The sequence below is a fragment of the Haplochromis burtoni genome, unplaced genomic scaffold (assembly GCF_018398535.1).
Source record: "Haplochromis burtoni strain Fernald_Lab_line unplaced genomic scaffold, NCSU_Asbu1 Contig_15, whole genome shotgun sequence".
Taxonomy (NCBI): Eukaryota; Metazoa; Chordata; class Actinopteri; order Cichliformes; family Cichlidae; genus Haplochromis; species Haplochromis burtoni.
The window spans coordinates 1,315,728-1,335,111 of record NW_024582376.1 but is presented as its reverse complement, the minus strand read 5'-3'; the positions used below and the strand labels follow the sequence as shown (position 1 = coordinate 1,335,111).

Genomic DNA, 19,384 nt, shown 5'->3' with positions numbered 1-19,384 from the left:
TTATATTATTATTACTATTTTTCTCATTTTTTTTAACATGCTCAATGTATCATGTTTGGCATGTCAAGTGTACAGCACTTTGTGTTCAGCTCGTGGCTGATCTGAAAGCGCTATATAAATAAATTGCTTGCTTGCTTGCTTGCTTTCACTAGAACTAAGGGGCCGAGCACAACTCCTGAAAACCAACCCCACACCACACCAACAAACTTTTACTTGGCACAATGCTGTGAGATAGGTACCATTCTCCTGACAACTTCCAAACCCAGACTCCTCCATCAGATTGCCAGACAGGGAAGCATGATTCATCGCTCAAGATAACATGTCTCCATTCCTCTAGAGTCCAGTTTTAACCCAACTGCATCAGACGCTGCATCGCATTTCATAATGTGGATACAGCTGTTCTGATGAGCCCCTTGAGGAGACTGTTGTTGTGATTTAGTTCTATATAAATAAATTGAATTGAGGTAATCTGAAAGCCACATAAAATTTGGAGATCTGTAGCTACTGATTCTGTAGAAATTTGATGATCTCTGCACACTATGCACCTCAGCATCTACTGACCCCGCTCTGTGATTTTGGCTGGCCTACCACTTCATGGCTGAGTTGCTGTTGTTGTTGTCATAATACCAATAAGAGTTGACTTATATTTAGTTGTGAGGAAATTTCTAAACTGGACTTGCTGCACATCCTATCACATTACTATGTTGGAATTTACTGAGCTGCTATGGGCGAAACATTCATTCGAAAATGTTTGTAGACGCTGTCTGCATGCCTAGGTGCTTGATGTAATACACCAGTGATCATTAAAGTGATCCAAAAAACACCTGAATTCAATTATTTGGATGGGCATGAGAATCTTTTTGGAAATTTTCTGATTTACTTTAATGTATCACATTCATCAGCCACTTTTTAAGGTACAGAAGTTCAGCTGCTTGTAATGGGAAATAATCTAATCAGCCATCACATGGGAGCAACTCAATGCATTCAGGGAAGTAGACATGGTCAATACAACCTGCTTTATGTCAAACTGAGCATCAGAATGGGAAAGAAAGCAATTTAAATGATTTGAATGTGGCATGTTTGTTGTTAAAAGTCGAAGCATATCAGAAACTTAAAATACTGGGATTTTTCCACTTGACCATGTGTAGGATTTGCAAAGATCCTAAAAGACAAAGTCAGTTCTATATTTAAAAATCTGCTTAATACCAGAGGTCAGAGGAGAATTGCCAGCCTGCTCCCAGCTTAAGGCAATGGTGTCTCAAACAGACACTCATTACAACCATAGTATGCAGAAGAGCATCTCTGAATGCATAACACATTGAACCTTGAAGCAGATGGGCTACAGAAGCAGAAGAGCACACCAAGTGCCACTCTTGTCATATAAGAACAAAAAAACAAGGCTAAAATTATTACCATTCATCAAAGTTGGAAAAATATTGCCTTTTTTAAATTTTTGGTAGGATCAGAATTTGGTGTAAACAACATCATATCAGGAGTTCAGGCTGCTACTGCTGCTGCTGGTGTAATGTTGTGGGGGATGTTTTTGTGGTACTCACTGAGTTTCTTTGTACTACTTCAAGCATACCTGAATACAGTCATGATAAAAGGAAGTCTTGTTTTACATATCAGGACATAATAAACAATTGTCAAGTTCTTATAGAATTCAAATGAGTTGAACACAAACCTAGATGAATTACAACACATAAAATATTAGACTGTTTCTTTATTTTTTTTTATCTAAAAACTAAGCCAACATGCAGAAGCATGTTGTGAAAAACTAAGTACGCTCCATGATTCTGTAGCTTGTAGCAGCAATAATTTGCAGTAATCAAATTTTCTGTATGACTTTGGTCTCAGTCTCAGTCTGTCACCCAAGGCAGGAGGAATTTCAGCTCTCTCTTATTTACAGTGTTGTTTCAGTTCAATTAAGTTTGCAGGAATTTTTTATTATGCACAGGTTTCAGTCGGGTTGAGTTCTGGACTTTGACTCGGTCATTGTAACATCCTTTTTTACTAATTCTATTGTAGACTCACCGCTGTGCTTGGAATCATTGTCCTGTTGCATGACAATATTTTGGCAAAGCTTTAACTCTCTGACTGATAGACTTAGATTTGGCTCTACAATGCTTTTATATACAGAGATGTTCATAGTCAACTCAATGACTGCAAAGTCCCTGGATCCTGTAACTGCAAAACAAGCCCAAATCACCGTCCATAACTGTGCTTGACACCTGGTATGAGGTGTTTGCGCTGCTGTGTTTATGCTGTGTTTACACCAAATGTGGTGGTGTGTATTAAAGCCAGATTTATAGCCAGATATCTCCACTTTGCTCTTTCCTGCCCAAAGGATATTATTCCAGAAGTCTTGTAGCTCAAAACCTGATCTTATGAATCTTACAATAAGAATCAAGCTGCTTTGCAAGGTAGACACCACAAGTCAAAATATGCACAAAAATTGTTAATTGTAGTAAAGGTGGGAAGAAAAACATCGATGTTCAAAGACATGTAGCACTTCTGTCAGTAAAACACAGATACTGATGCTCCACCCTGCTGAGCAAAAATAGCATTTTTAAAATAATACATTTTCCTTCTTTTTAGTTATAAAACATTAATAAAAGATAAGAATTAATAAAACAGCACATTATTTTGACTGTCAAAGGAATGACTCATTTAAATCCAAATCAGCTAATCCTTTCTCCAGTTGACAAATGAGAATTCATTTGACTAGTAAATGATGTATCTCATATAACATCCTTATTTCTACTTTTTCCCAGCATTGTAGATTGAAATCAAATGCCAATACCCTCTAAGTGATATGCATATGCATAAGTGGTATGCATAATGTGAATTATAGATGATAATTCACCAAAAAAATGAGCTTGGCAAATAACAATGACACTGCAGTATTACAAGAAAACCCATTATGGGAATGGAAAGTTCTTCAAACAATCTACTAATTTGCAAACAAAGATGCAGTCAATTAATTTCAATAATGAAGTGAAGTGCAGGATTTAAGGAGAAACAAATAAACCCATCATTAAAATTCAATAATATAATAGCACTGTTGTGTGTTGCTGATGGACAACATTAGTAAACTTGTCATAATTTCTATCTTTTTATTGCCTACATTTTTCATTTGTTGCCAGAAGCATAATGCCATTGGGTTAATCATCCCATTCCCATTCTCATGAATGAAATATTTCTGAACATGCTGAGGTAATATCTTCAAATTTGGCACAAATGACTCAAAATGAACAGATTTGAATAAATCGCACGAAAGTAAAGACCTCATAACGCAACGTTTTCAACTGAAGCACTTATAATGACAAAAATCTAAATAAATATTTCACAGCATAAAATGATGATGTGTCATAATTTAACTTCAAAAGATTAAAGTCATCTTCACTTTAACAGAAAAATGCAAACGGTGGGATAACTGAGAAGGACAGATCGATGTTTCCTGACAGGGGATCACGCCAGTTTTGGCACACATGCATTTATTATGACTGTCTTGTAAAAAGCTGTTTAATATCCACAAAAGGTGTTTCGCTACATAGACTGAACAGACCTCAGTTGCAGCCACAAGGACATGAAATGGCTTTCAGCTCTTGTAGGCCTTTTAAATTTTAACACTAAAATTTGTTCGCAGCTCTAGCAGGACGGGAACTTGCACGGGTGTGTTGGAGTAGCTTTGACTGAAAAATAAAAGTCAAGTGCAAGGAGCAAAAGGATGATAGCAAAGAGAGAAACAGTCAAAATGAAAGCATACTATCATAGTGGTGCTTAGCCACAGTGAAGAGAAACGTCAAGAGTTAAAGGTTGGAAAATTGTGGAAAAGAGAAGAGAGGAGAGGTGAAATCAGTTTTCAGGGCAACAGAAAACTGGCTATAACGACACCAGCAAAAAGTTACAGCTCTTTAATGATGGGAGCTTAGTTTTATGAAGACACATCCACAAGACAAAGATTAATCAGCCAGGCAGGAGTTGCCCCTGAACAAACACATCTCCCTTACCCTTGATAGAGCTGTGGGAGGAAACAGGCAGGCTTCAGTGTCAGACAAGCTGGGCGGCTTCAGACCTGTCACAACATCACTGATGTTGGTTTCATCATGAGCTTAGATCATACAGCTGAGAGCAACGGTGGCATGAATTCAAACAGGTTTCGATCTCGTCTTTGATCAAACGCTTCCTCGAGCTAAAGAGTAGGATACATGGTAAAGAATACTTGTCTTGTCTAAGGAGGATGTCTATATGTTTTTGAAGCTTTTACTTCTTACCACTGTAAGTGGAGAGATAAGATAATCTGTCAAATTTCAACTATTTCAATTAGTCACTTGTAAAATTCTTCATAAAAAAGAAACTGACATATTATTTGGATTTGGAGCTCTTGCAAAATGTTTATGACGGCAAGAAATCTCTTCATGTGATAGAACGGATGCTTTTTTAATACTTACTCATTCATAATTCAGTCATCCATTCTTTCCTCTTATGTCTCAGTTTTGTTCCTTTGCTTCTCTCTTTGTGTTGCCAAGTTTGAAATGATATGGGAAATTATGGAAGAAGGCTTTAGTGTCAGGTTTGCTTTTTATTGCTGAACACAAACACATTATTTCTGCCAAGAAGCTTCCATTGCTAGCATATTGACTTTTTTCTGTTGACTCTGGCAGTTAACTGTCATTTGTGGATGTTTTCCTCTCCTAGGTGGTGGGAGAGTGGCGCTTTAGCAAGATCCACTGTGACATCTTTGTCACTCTGGATGTGATGATGTGTACAGCCAGCATCCTCAATCTCTGTGCCATCAGCATTGATCGGTGAGTTTGCCACCTCGCAGATTGTTTAGCCTGTTATGATTCCAGCATGGATTTCCGATGGAAATCTTTACCTGCTGAATAATATGAAACAGAAAACTGGTGTCTTTTAACTGCATGACCATCAAAGCACACACAGCTATTAACAAACAAAATGAGATTTTTAAGCCAGGAATACACCATAACAACACATTCAGTTTCTGTTTATCTGCAATCCTGATTACCAGCCACCAGATGTTCAGGACAGAAATATGTATGCACATCAATATGGCATATTGATGCAATTTTGGAACTAAAATGAGTGCATTATCCAAGGACCACCTGTAAGACAGGTGCTGTGGAGAGTGAAATCTAATAGCATATTTGTGGGTGCCTGCACACTGTCAGCAGCAACCTTTTCATAGACATATGCCAGGGTTAAAAATTTTAAAAATAGATGAACTTTAGCAAAGTTTAGGTTTAACTACCGGGTACAAAAATGAGCAAATCACTGAAAAGGATTTCATCTTGAGTAATTAATTGTTAATTGAATATGTAAAAATAAATACATTTTGTAATATAAATATACACCAAATTAAAAAAAAAAAGAGTTTTAATTAATTAAGTCTTTAAGAAAAAAATAAATAAAAATAAATAAATATTTGCTGAACCCAATTTCTCAAATAAATATTGTTTGAAATAAACATCTTAATGCCTAGTGTGTCATGTTTAATACATATAGTTTTTTGTGTGGTTTGGGGATTTCTGCATAATCAGTGTAATTTTTTAAATCCTGAAAAACCTAAATAAATTGCACGATGTATTTTTAAGCATTTTTTAATGTCAGATGTAGCAAATTAAAGGACATTTAAATGTAATTTAATCAATTTTATTAAGCAGATTTGTTAGATGGTTCAATAAGCTCAATAAATGGTTCAGAAAATTTGAATTTCCTGGCAGTTATTTCATAGGTCATGCTATAAAGGGTTAAGCCAATGTGATGACTTGTCAGATGGTGTTTTGGGTTAGTTGTTAATTTTTAGTTAACTGCTGAGTAAACCCCAAACACCATTTACAAAAAAGTTGCGATGGACAAGGCCGAGAATCAACACTGGATGCCTGTGATCTTAAGATCCTGAGATGGCAGTGCAATAAAACAGGAATCATCCTGTCATAAGAATTCCTGCATGGGCTCCGGAACACTTCCAGATAATATTGTCTATAAGTTGTATAAGTTTCATGATCCATAAATGCTGCCATCTTCTGTGACCCAAAGCTCATTTAAAATGGACTGAAGCAAAGAGGGAAACGGTTCTGTGGTCAGACAAATCGAAATTTCTTATATTTTTTGGAAAATATGAATGCCACATCATCCACACTACAGGAGCGGGAGAGAGACCATCCTTGTTGTTAAGCCTGCATCGCTGATGGTATAGGGGTGCATTAGTGCATGTAGAAATGGCTGATTGCAGGTGTAGAAAGGCACCATCAGTGCAACATATAGAGCAAAACAGACGTCACTTTTTCAGGGACGGCCTTTCATATTTTTGTAGGACAGTGTTAAAAAGCATGCCGCTAATATTACAACAGCATGGCTTTGTTATGTAAGAGTCCGAGTGCTGAAACAGCCTGTCAGCAGACCAGATCTTTCACCAACTGAAAATATTTGGCACATCATGAAACAAAAAATAGGACAAAGAAGTCCAGCAGCAGCCCCCCTCAGTTCCCAGATATTTACAGACTGTTGTTAAATGAATAGAGGACTCTAAATTGTGGTAAACATGGCCCTGTAACGACTTTTTAGAGAACTGCTTCTGCCATCAAATAAAAATTAACCTTTTTTTGTTTTAAAATCATGATTTTTTTTTCTATAATCTGTTGTGAATGGAATATGGGTTTATCAGGTTGTATTTACATTTTGGAGCTGGGGTTATGAATATTAAATCCTGTGATCAAGTTCCAGTAATGCCATGCATGCAGTCTGGCCAGTGTAATGTGTGAATTGTCCCCCTGTAGTCTAGACCTGCCTCACAACACAGGGTGTTTCTTGGAATCCCAAGTATGAAAAAGGCACCACTTAGTTTCTAAATGCTAACATAACATAACACAATGCTAAACTATACTATACTTATTGCGTAAATTTTATTATTTAAAAAAACATATACATTAAATGCAAATTTGTTTTCTGTCTTTCCTTTAAAGTTGTCATCCTGAATCATTAGTCATTTGTTTTTTATGCAATTCACAAACGACATATTTTCTGTGAGAGAGTGCAGACAAAGCAAACAATCTACATAGTCATTTAGACTGTAGAGCTTGCTGGCTTTTCAACCAAATTAGCTGCAAAAATCCTTAAAATAATCTAAGAGCGGAAGACTTTGACTGTGGTTTAGAACTAAACTTGTAGCAAACAGTCAGGTTTATAGAGCATATTTGCTTAAAAAGGTTTTTGCTGCAGCTGAGACCACAGAGAGCAAGGAATGCATCAAAAATATTAAGACTAGTGGAAAACTAAAAGAGTGAGCTGAGGGATGCTGAAATGTTCCACAGACCTGAGTCATATTTGAAAGTTTCTTTAGTAGAGGTGGCAACTACATTTACACAGCAGCCTAATAATGCCATTATTAAAGATATTCGACGCATTAATAAAAAGTGCAATTTAAAAATAACAGTGAATAATATCACTTTAGATTAATTACAGTATCTCAATTAAAGTAGCTTACAAACATCTAAAAGTACACTGTAAAGCTTTGACTATCAGTATTAAAGCCATGTGATATAATTGTGTAAATCTGAATGCTAAATGATGTACTATAAGCAAGAAAGTTTCAATGAGTATAGGTTATTAAGCATTCATTTTACATAATTCACTCATATATCCTAACTAAGTCAGTAGTAAAACAAAGTTTGAATTTTTATGTTACTCACATAAATTGTCCTCCTGTAAAGATGTAAAGATGATCAAAATACCAAAGAGCCTCTCACATGCAAAAAGGGTGTAAAATTAAGATTTAGATGAAAGTATTAAATAAAACAAAAGGCTCAGGTTTGAATATTAAACTGAGCCAGAGGCATTCTTTTCCTCATAATTCAGATTAATGATTGCATATTACATAGTATGTTTTACAAACAGCATATGCATCAATATTATTTAATAACAACATGAAATATTTTTATAATAAAGAATTAATACAGATTATTTTAACAAAGTCAAAATAGCTTAAACGTAGCACTTCAGTGTTATATTTTTCTAGCATCAGTTTTTAACTATCTGCTCAGATACAGTCTTTCAGAACGCCCATTACGTACACAGTAGTTTGATTCATTGTTTAAATATTGATCGGAACTGCTTAAAATCAATAGTCTCTGTTTAATTCAACATAACAGTGCAAGAACACTGCTTCTTGTCTTGTCGATAAACGTGGATTCTTTAAAAACTAAATTCTCTCATTTTGTTCTGTGATTTTAAAAAAACTGTTTAACGATAGTGCTGTGATTAAACTTTATGTAATGTTTTGAAACTTACACTTGAAGGCTGTTCATGGGAATATCAAGGATATATTTACCACATTTTCCATCCATCTATTCTCTTCTATCGTCATTTAATTTAATTTAATTCTTTCATGATTAATTTAAAGATACGCTAAAGGAGCATATCCAGTGACACTGATTTATTTCTCCATTTTAAAGAAGTGATCTGCATCCACAGCAAAATTAAATGGGTTCTTCTTTTGCCAGTGTTGCGCCTTTCCACCTATGGTCCTATAATTACACTTTGTAGATATCGCATAGTCTTGCTGACTAGTAAACAAACACAATAATCTCATAACTCCACACAGGCTTTCACTTTAGTGTAGTAATAAATATTCACCTTGGTCACATTTTCAGCTCTTACTGAGGTGAGTGAATTAGAATACAGATGACTTGTATGTGGAGAAAATCTTATTAATCTGAATAATGTGATCGTATATCGTTGTTTTTGTATGTAAATGAATGTTTCAAGCACACTAGAGAGGAATCTCACCTGAATTTACATTTAGATATCAGTGATATGGCCTGTGCTTGTTTGCTGCATATTTGTGAATACCAAATATGTGAATCATTGTGACAGAATCAAGAATCACTTCACCTGGCTTTGGCACGGTTAAGGATCCACTCACATGATGGCGATTTATTTGCAAAGATTCATATAACAGTCACAGATAAATGTGTTTCCAGCTCTAGGCAGCGCAGTAATTTATACATCCAAGGATTGCTTCCTGCTGTGCTAACTTTGTTCTTATTCTCTAATGTGGAGCAAATTGGGGTGTGATGAAATTATGGGGTCTATTTCTGTGTGCAAATGTAAGTATTCACTCTTTTTAGAAGGATGACTAGATTAATTGCAATTGGAGTTGGGGCGCCCTCCAACAATGGCCAATCAATTTAACCACTCACTTCCTCTTTAGAACCAGAAGACTAATGGGACTAAGACAAAACTGCTTATGTGTAGGAGGTAATACGAATGTACGCGTGGACTCCAATCTCCAATTATGCTCGCCAAAAAGCAGGCGGTTTTATGGCTGAAAACACTTCTCTGTAATAATGCTCTCAGTGAGTCATAATATGCAATAGAATAACTTAATTTAGCGTTATTTGAATGTGTTTATATACAGCACGTTGCTTCAATTACTGTGAGAAAAACTAATGTCTGTTTACATAAATGGTTTGCACAATTACCTAAAACTACAGCTTCCCAAAACAATCTTATTAATGTAATATGAAGCACATGACAAAAAAAGGTTGGAAGAAAACATGCATCCCATGTCTCCAGGTGTTTGAGCTGCTTTACCTTAGCGCAGGTGCTTATTTAGTGGCTACATATTTTCCTAGAGCTTGATAGTGTCTCACAAGTTTTCAGACTATTGACCTGATGCGCACTGGTCCTATTTTTGTGTGCAAGCTTGAAATGACAGGTCTTTTGTACGCAGGCTGCGTGGGTTTCTGCGAGGCTGCCACTGGCACAAATAGCCAAAGGGCTTGATTAATACTAAGTGAGCTATTAATCAAGGGTGTGGTGATTATTACATGTTCACTGAGTGAGTCATATCGCCATGCTCAATGTTCTAACTACACTGATGAGCGCCATCAACAGCTCAAAAATAGGGGGAGAAAACACTTAAAATGGTTATTATTGTTTGAATGATTCATGTCATGCATGCCAAAAAAAATAATACTAACAACTGTTATTGAACTGTCTGATGCTTATTACACTTCAGCTTCTTTGCAACCACCTTCCTAACCTGTGCTTTCCACCAACCACCAAAAAAATTGTAAGGTAACGTTACAAAAATCCCCTATGAGCAAGCAGTTGGCTTCTTGCTCATAGGAGGAAAAACTTTTACTGGAAGAAATCTCTGCCAATATCATCGTAAACATTGGATTGGTAGTCAGTAACCACTGATTTTCTGTCACAAAGACACTCAGTCATGCGCTCTTAAAGGCTTTCCCAAGCTGACTTTCTGAGTAAAACACTTCAAAACCAAAAAGAAAATCAATGAATGAGAAAGCTGGGCATTTCCTAGTGATTACTGCAAGCTCACTAATAAGGTTAACTAATGTATCAGGGTTAAATGATAAGGCCTTTCCTGCAAAAGACTGGGGTTAAAACAGCCTTCCTACTAGTATCTCATTTTATTGGAGCTGCAGCTTACAGCACTGTTTCCACAGGCCAGTCCATCTTGGAAAAGGATTTGATTAAAAATGACAGGCAGCATTTCTTGTTTCACCCTTTTCTGGCTCCATGCTTTCTGTTGTGCTTTGAGCTAAAAATTTCAACTGATGGAGAAAGAGAACTGGAAATAGAAGTGGTGTGATCACTTAATGAAAAAAATACAATAAAATGAAATTTTATTAAAAGCATGTGTGTGTATATAAATATTTCAAACCTGCTTTACTCACTGTGTACAACTATAAAAATGTGCCATGTTTTTCACCAATTATAACTATGACAACTATGTTTCCTTTACCCCTTACAGCTACACAGCAGTTGCAATGCCAATGCTGTACAATACCCGCTACAGTTCCAGGAGACGGGTCACGGTGATGATCTCTGTGGTTTGGGTACTGTCTTTCGCCATATCCTGTCCCCTGTTGTTTGGCCTAAATAACACAGGTAAGAGAGAGTACAATACACACATGATCTTCAGTCTGTGAATCAGAAATGCTTTTGTGATGGTGCAAGACAGAGTGATAGCAGAGGTAACAGACGTTTGCCATTGTACTTAAGCAGACCATCTATGTCAGCACCCAGTTACAGCTACAATACTGCACTGTAAATTTACTATGGAGCTATTTGTGCCGGTAAAGAACTCCTTCACACCCGTGTGTATCTACTTTTAGTGAGCCTTTGGCCTTTAGGTTGGTTATTCCAAGGAACAGGGGCTTAAAGGAGGATTACTAGTAAAGCAGTTTTGATTAAGTGCTTTTTGCGAGGCGCCACCTTGTTGTTGACCAACTCCAGTGGCCTGTCACTTTGAAGCTCCGCTCATCCCTTTGAGTCCTTCATTTAATGCTGGTTCAGCTCAGACTCAAACCCTGAGAAATAAACACTGACTGTAGATCGAGTCGGCATATTTTGTAGAAAGCATGAAAGAAGGAATTACAAATTTCAAAAGACATTTAAAAATGGAGAAAAGTGAAGCATCAAATAGCCAGACTTCTAGCCCAGAGTGTGAACTGAGCTTTAAAAACACTGGATCCTACATTTCTCTGATAGCAACTACTGAAGGCTTCCTGCATCTTTCTTGAACCTTGTTAGTGGAAAGATAATTCTTTGTATAAAATTGGTGAAGTTCCCCCTAAATAGACTACTTTCTCTAGCCTTCTAGCCACAGCCTTCAGCGTGACAGTTGGACAGGTTTAACTTGAAATGCTGCAATTTTCTTTATAATTATTAGTTTTGGTTTGTCCAAAAAGCTGGAAATACAAGCCCAGAGAAGCATCGCCTCAGTTTCTAAACTAGTTTTTAGGGAATTTTAAAAATGAGGGCAATTCATCTAGTAAATTATTAAAATCTAAACTTAACAAACAACCCTTGCAGAGTCCAAAACTGGGGTGAGATGATCTCTGCATTTGGCTCCACAGCTATAAGGCAGTCCACATGGGCTGTGAGAAGTGGGAGTACGGTTAATGTGAGTGGAGGTGAGGTAGAAAGAGTGCTGTGTAAATAACCTCAGAGTGAGGGGAATGTAGAAGTGGTGACATTTTTGGATCTACTTGCAATCAAAAAGCAATTATTGGTTCAAGCAAATCTAAGGTTCCAAATTCTGGTTTTACAGACTTTTAAAAGTGGAAGTAAAATAAGATTAAACACACACACACGCACAAAAGCAGCAAGTCTTGGGAGAAAGAGAAAACGCAGTCTTAATTCACATTGTGCTTATCTCCACAGCTACTCGTGATGAGTCTCTCTGTGTGATCGCCAATCCAGCCTTTGTGGTGTACTCTTCCATTGTGTCCTTTTATGTACCCTTCATCATCACTCTGCTCGTTTATGTCCAAATTTATGTGGTCCTGAGGAAGCGCAGAAAACGCGTCAACACAAAACCAAAGCAGCTTGTCTCTCAGGCTGCGGACCCTGATATGGCCACCTCACTAAAGGTGAGCTGCTATAGCTGGCTCGTGTTTTTATGGCTTCATTTACACATTTATTTTATCAAAGCTCCTTTATCTCTCTGTACTGTCTTAATATTTTAGAGTAATACATTAAACTAAAAAACATCACAAAAGACATCATTTGCTGTTTGATTTTGTTTGTTTCTTTAGAGAACTGCAATACATTTTTTCAGTCCAGCTATTCTTGTTGGTTTTACAAGCAGACATTGTATTACAGAGCAACACATTATTAAAATAAAAACACAGACTGCGATTGATTTTCTTTGAATACACAATGGATTAAGATAAGGGGTTGAATTGAGCAAGACTCTGCTAGAAAAGGCTTTTTAGCTGTTTTAGTTTTTAACACCTTACATGAAAATAAGATATTTAATATCAGGTTTAATCCAGGACACAAATTTGAATCTTAAATGACACATTTCCCTGTAAAATGTGTCATTTAAAAAGAAAATGTGACATGCAAAACTAATTGTGATGGCCCTCAAATGACCTTTTGCTTTTCTGGGTATTGATTTTCTTGTCATAGCACAACTTATTGATGTCTGTACAGAAAGTAAGCAACACTCTCGATCCAGTGCAGTACATTACTCATGTTTATGCATGGCTTCGTGCTGTGGTTTTGGTCAATATATGGCAGCATATTGACAGATGGCTATAATCTTTAAGGGGTAATGGAGCATAATTTTTCACTTCTTATCTTAATTATCAAATTAAGGTTGGTGAAATTATTTCACACAACAATATATTACATGGTCACATTGATGGATTGGATTTTCAGCGGGTATAGAAGCTGCAGATCAGAGTGCTGCTAAACAGCCTTTCCGTGCTCAGTGTAGCCTCATTTGACCGTGTAGGAAGCGGGACCTGTTCCTCCATGCTTAGACGGCCCTTTTGTCAGTTGCTTTGACATTGTACTCTCTCCTTGCCTGACACAGCTGTTTTCATTTCAGGATAAGTGCACTCATCCAGAGGATGTGAGGCTGTGCACCATGATTGTTAAAACTAATGGGAGTTTTCCTGTCAACAAGAAGAAAGTGGTGTGTATACATTTTTGTTCTTTTGTTTTTATGCTTTCCTCTAAAAGTTTAATTGATGAAAAAAAAAGTTTTTGCCTGCAGAGATTTCGAAAGATGTCACCTTGAAGTTTTCCCCATCTGCTAGAATAAATGTAATTTTAAAATTCAAAGTTAAATAAAGAAAAGTTTTATACTCACTACCCCCTATCCGAATGAACCTTTACTAAATTTGTCTTCATTCAGATATTCATCAAAGATGTGGTTAATGAGGGAGAAGATCTGGAGCTGGATGAGCTGAATAACAGTGGAAGCAGTGTGAAGCAGAAGCAGCAGATACAAGGTGCTCTTGGAGACACTCCAGCCACAAGCCATCAGCTATTGATGCCCAACAAGGCCAGCGCTAGCCCCATCTCAACACCCCCCACACCCCACAAGGAGGGCCAGAAAGCAGAAAAGAACGGCGATCCTGCCAAGGAGACCTTAGGCGATCCGGCACCCATCGTAGCCAAAGCCTTCCAGACACAGGCCTTACCTAATGGCAAGACTCAGACTTCTGTGAAAACCATGAGCAAGAGAAAGATCTCCCAGCAAAAGGAAAAGAAGGCTACCCAGATGTTAGCCATCGTCCTTGGTAAGTTAGTCCCTTATTATTATTATTAGTTTTTAAATTATTCATTTGATTTTAAAAGAAGTCATGAAAGTGAATACAAGCTCAATTAAAAGCCGTTTTATGTGATTCTGCACATCAAAGTTGAAGTGACACTGGAAAATTAAGCATTTCTAGAACCAAATGTTATCTTTGAACATGCAAAGGAGCGTGTTCAAAGCGTTTTTTGCAATGTACATATCTTTTTTTCCCACTGCTCTATCATAGGTATTTGGCTGTCTTTACGTTTGTTTTTGTTTTCATTTCAATCAATTTTTTCAGTAGGACCTAAAAAAAGAGTTTGAAAAACAAGTCAGACAGTGATGCAACAAAAAGAAATTGTACTGATACTTTAGAATCCAACTCCTCAGTAGGGCCACCCATATTTGGGCTTTATTTCCTCATTCTCTGTATCTTATTCTAATACCTAATTTTTTTTTCTTTCCTCAGGTGTATTCATTATATGCTGGCTGCCGTTTTTCATCACACATATCTTGAATACCCACTGCACCAAATGCAAGGTTCCTGCCGAGATGTATAACGCTTTCACCTGGCTGGGCTATGTGAATAGTGCTGTAAATCCCATCATATACACCACCTTTAATGTTGAGTTCAGAAAGGCATTCATTAAGATCTTGCACTGCTGAGCTGCAACATCACTTATCTGATCAGACTGAAGGAGAGGTGATGAATGAAAGCATATCCTGTGACAAATACCTCATCCTCTTAAGGAAAATACATCACGTGGGGAAACTGCGATCTGTTCATTTAAAGTTAGTTAAGTGACTGAAAAAAAAACAAACTGGCTTTGGCTTTGTCTTCTTGAAAGGCGTCTTGGATCTATATGTTAAATTTCGTGTGGAGTCCCGTTCTCCAAATCACTGAATGTAAAACAAGAAATGTCTGTAACGATGACCTGTTTTATGGAGAGAGAAAAAAAATGACATTGTTCTCTGACATCATTGTGCTTGTCATGTAAGGAGCCATCTGTGTATACCACACACATGCAAACTGCTATTTATTGTATGTGTACTTTATGTTTTAATCATAGATGTTTTTTGCAAATCTTAAAGATATCAAGTCAGTGTTCATTGCAGTGTTAAAATTGAAAACAATTCACTGATTAGATTCACTGATTGTCTGAAAGACACGGTATAATTTACTTGCTGTATGATGCAGCCATGCCAATATCTGCAATTTAGCAATTTTATAAATAAATATCTATTATAATTACTAATGCTATTATTATTATTATTATTTGCTGTACATAGTTTTTCTTAATGCATTTATTGTGATTATATGACCGCAATAGAAATGTGATGCATGCTACACTGCTCCTCTACTTGAAATGCATGTTTAACAATAAATTGCAAAAGATCTCCAATAAATGAAGTTAAGATACCGTGTGAAGTGCCACATGAATATCACCGCTCACTGTGTGTATACGAATACACTCATAACAGACTGGCCATTATTCAAAAGCTTCTCTGTTATTCCTAGGACTGATCTGCAGTTTGAGTTGTTTACTGGAAGCAACACCAAGCTCTGCTGCAGAGGCGTTGTTCCATTAAAACTAATGACTGGTATGTGGAATTTGCAGCTTCCAGGTATAATCATGTGGATATGTGCAACCCAGCCCCTGAAGCCATTCCCTGGGGCCTTTGCTGAGCAAGAATGGGGTGAAACTGAAATAATAGCTACCGCAATACATGTATACAACTATTACAACTACAGTGTTGGAGTTGGAGTGATGATCTCATTTTATATTTACAGCTTATACGCACACACAGAGCTACCGGACTGACTCGCTATGTGCCACTGTTTGAATAGCTTCAGTCCTAATGAACAGGTGGGAAAGGGGAGTTCATGTCTGAAGATGAGATCAAAATGAAGCGTAAATAACACTCCAGCTTATTCTTTAGTAATGAACACTGACTGAATTTACTTGTTATTACTGTGTGTTATTCTTTTCATTGTTGTTATTCATGTTTAGTTATTTAAAACACAATTTTGAGATGGTTCGATGCCTCTGTGCATCTGCTACAGATCTCATTTTTGAATATTTCTTTTTCTTTAAAGGGCACGCTGTGTTACGAGTCATTGGGAAACTAAATATTTGTGGGCGCCATGGTTTGCCACTAAACCGTGGTATCTATGTGTGACAAACTGACAAGTGGAAATAAATATTTGAAATAAAGTTTTGTGTGTTGTGCATGGGTAAAAGAGTAAGACTACAGTGTCAATGGATGCATATCACCATGTCTGGGTCAAGAGGGGGATGACATAATTCCTTTGTTGTGGCTGTGAAATGCACTCTTTACTCTCATGAGTAGCTGACATCATTTATACTTTCGTTCAAGCTCAACATCAGTCTTCGTGATGGGCAAAGATGGTTGAGCATTGCATCATTTCAGAAAAAAAAGAACAACAAAGGGATGAGCCAGAAACAACATATTAAAGTATTTCTACCGCTGTTAGCAATCCCCAAGTCTGACTAAGGCAACCGAATGAAAAATAGTTGCTGTTCAAGGTAATTCATCACTTGTGTTGAGTGCTGCACTTGCAGTCTGAATACACAATGCTCTGGAAATGCAGCTTTCACCTTTTTTTGTTGTCATGTCATCTCAGAAGACTAAACCTTTCCTTGAAATATATCTGAGCAGCTACAGTGCGGAAAGCAGCGCTAGTAAAGGTGATTATTCATGCTTGATTTTATTCTGAGGAGTTGACATTTAACTGCAGATTGTGCTGGCTTTACATCAATAAACTGGGAGTTAAAATGATACCCAAACACCCTAAAGTATCTAAAATCAATATCTTAAAGAAGAGCCAGGGAAGTGTATCTTAGCCTTATCAAGGGAAACAGATGAGAGCAATTTATTACACCAGCAAAAAACAAAATTATGAAACTGAGTTGTATTTCTATAGGAGTTTGATTATTGAGACGACTGTTTCTTTCTTAGTAATTAAGATCTAAGAGCAAATAAGCATACTCCCAAAATGATAAAGGTTCCATATCATACAATATAAAAACTGTAAAAATATGAAACCCCAGTTAAACATAACCATAATCAACCCTCAATCGTCCCTCTCTTCTGAGGTAAGGTGAAAGTGATGGGGTGGGCATGTTGCTAACTCTACACTGCTTTTTCTAGCATGCAGGCAAAATGTACTGTTGTTGAGTGCAACAGAAAACAGGAATTTTTACTGAGTCTTCATGAGAGTTCGTGTTTTGTCTTAAGTGACTAAAGCTGTCTGTTAAAAACACCACTCCAATGACAAAAAAATTAATTTAACATGCAGCTTTGTTAGCTTGCTTTGATTGGTTGATTTATGGTTTTGTGTGATTTTTTTTTATGTTTCTATAACTTAACACCAAAGTCACCCAGCTGTGAATTTGTATATGAGGCTATCATTGGCATTTTTATTGATCATATGCCCACAGCTGTAAGACAAATGTTTTGTCAAAAGTTGGTTGGAAACTGTGGAAACCTTTTAAATAAATGTAAATTTAAAACCTGTAAAAAAGGGCTTCTGGTGGTCAGCTTTGGTTTTTGCCTTCTGTGCTTCTCTGCAAACTAAACTCAGCTGGCTCTCTATTAATTTTGTCTTTTGCAAAGATAATGCAATTAATGTTATTATATTTCATAACTGAAGTATTCACTCAGCAGTACTTACATTTTATTCATTAGTTTATCAAACCCTACAGTCACAACAGAATTAAAACTGTGATTGCTGCTCAAGAGTTTGTTACATTTCCTTGTTTCTTTTACAAAAGAGCAGAATCAGTAACGAGGCTGTCAGTTTCAGTGAATACCTTCATTCAGCAGCTGACTTGTGAAATAATTGGTGATACAACTTAATGGACTTGTGCAAACTATAGGGACTTGAATTTTACTTGCCCCTTGTGTGTGTGTGTGTGTGTGTGTTTCTGTCTAGCTATCTTTGTGAGGACCGAAATCTGCATTCTACTATACTTGTGAGAACCAACAGTCACTTGTGAGGACATACAAACGGTCCTCACAAATTTAAAGCCATTTAAAGGCATCTTTGAGGCTCAAAATGTGGTTTTAGTGTCAGGGTTACAGTTAGGTTATGGTCAGGTTTAGGTTAAGGGTTAGGGTTAGGCATTCATTTTTGTGTGTGTGTGTGTGTGTGTGTGTGTGTGTGTGTGTGTCTGTCTGTGTGTGTCTGTCTGTCTGTGTGTGCATGTGTGTGAGAGAGCCTCACAAAGAAGCTATGTAAGGCTCATGAGTCCCAGTCGACTGTGTATAAAGGTTTCTTCCTTTAAGTCTTCCATTGGTATTTGTTTATGGATTTTTCTGCCTTTAGCTTTTAGCTAATTCAGCCGAAGGACCATTAAGTTCATGGATTCTGTTGAGGCATCCATCTACAATTCACAAAACTACAGTAATCAAACATATACACACTAATCGCCCAATGGGTTTTCTCCCAAACATGTCTTCAAGGTCAAGATCTAACCCATGTTTGTTTTCTTACTGCATTGAGGCAACTGTTGCCTGAAGGCACTTTATATTATAAGGTAAATGCCCTACAATAATACAAAGAAAACAGAGAAAACCCCAACAAAACTATATATCCCCCGATAAGCAAGTGCTTTGGTGACAGTGGAAAGGAAAAACTCCCTTTTAACAGGAAGATACTTCAGCAGAACCAGGCTCAGGGAGGGGCAGCCATCTGCTGCGACTGGTTGTGGGTGAGCGATGAAGACAAGACAAAAGACAGGACATGCTGTGGAAGAGATTTATTATGGTATTGAAAGTCATTGTGATTTAACCACCGCAAATTAATCCATTACTGATTACACAGCAAATAGGGAGGCACTTTTAAATGTTCAGTTTCTATGCCACATGTCAAAGCAAGATTTTGAATGTGATTAAAGTGGTGGGTGGGTTCTTTTGCATGTTTAAAGAAGCCAATTGAGTCTAATAATAGATTAAATGCCGTGTTGAGGATATCTACATGGATGTTAAAATTACACACAACTATTTTATCTAAGCTGAGCCCTAAATCAGGTAAAAAGTTTGAGAATTCAGACAGAAAAAGGCCCAGGTGGACGATAGATAACAACAAATAAAAATGTTTTTTTTTTAGTTTTCCAGCTGGGTGGACAAGGCAAAGCATCAATTAGTGTAACTCAGGGGTCATTTAAACTAACACAATCATCCTACTGTAATTATTAATTTATTAACTAACAGGAACTTAGAGGAGAGAGACCTAATGTTTAACAATCCACATTTCACAGTTTTATTTGTTGT

General features: G+C 36.9%; 1 protein-coding gene across 1 annotated transcript in view; it reads left to right on the top strand.

Moving 5' to 3' along the window:
- drd2a (dopamine receptor D2a) overlaps positions 1-15,506 on the top strand; it is a 49,186-nt gene extending 33,680 nt beyond the window's left edge. The window contains exons 3-8 of the mRNA XM_005915829.2: positions 4,702-4,811; positions 10,805-10,941; positions 12,220-12,428; positions 13,394-13,480; positions 13,703-14,090; positions 14,556-15,506. Coding sequence (XP_005915891.1) covers positions 4,702-4,811; positions 10,805-10,941; positions 12,220-12,428; positions 13,394-13,480; positions 13,703-14,090; positions 14,556-14,752 — 1,128 coding nt within the window. The 3' untranslated portion in view covers positions 14,753-15,506. The remainder of the gene's footprint in view (positions 1-4,701; positions 4,812-10,804; positions 10,942-12,219; positions 12,429-13,393; positions 13,481-13,702; positions 14,091-14,555) is intronic.
- The last annotated feature ends 3,878 nt before the right edge of the window (positions 15,507-19,384 follow it).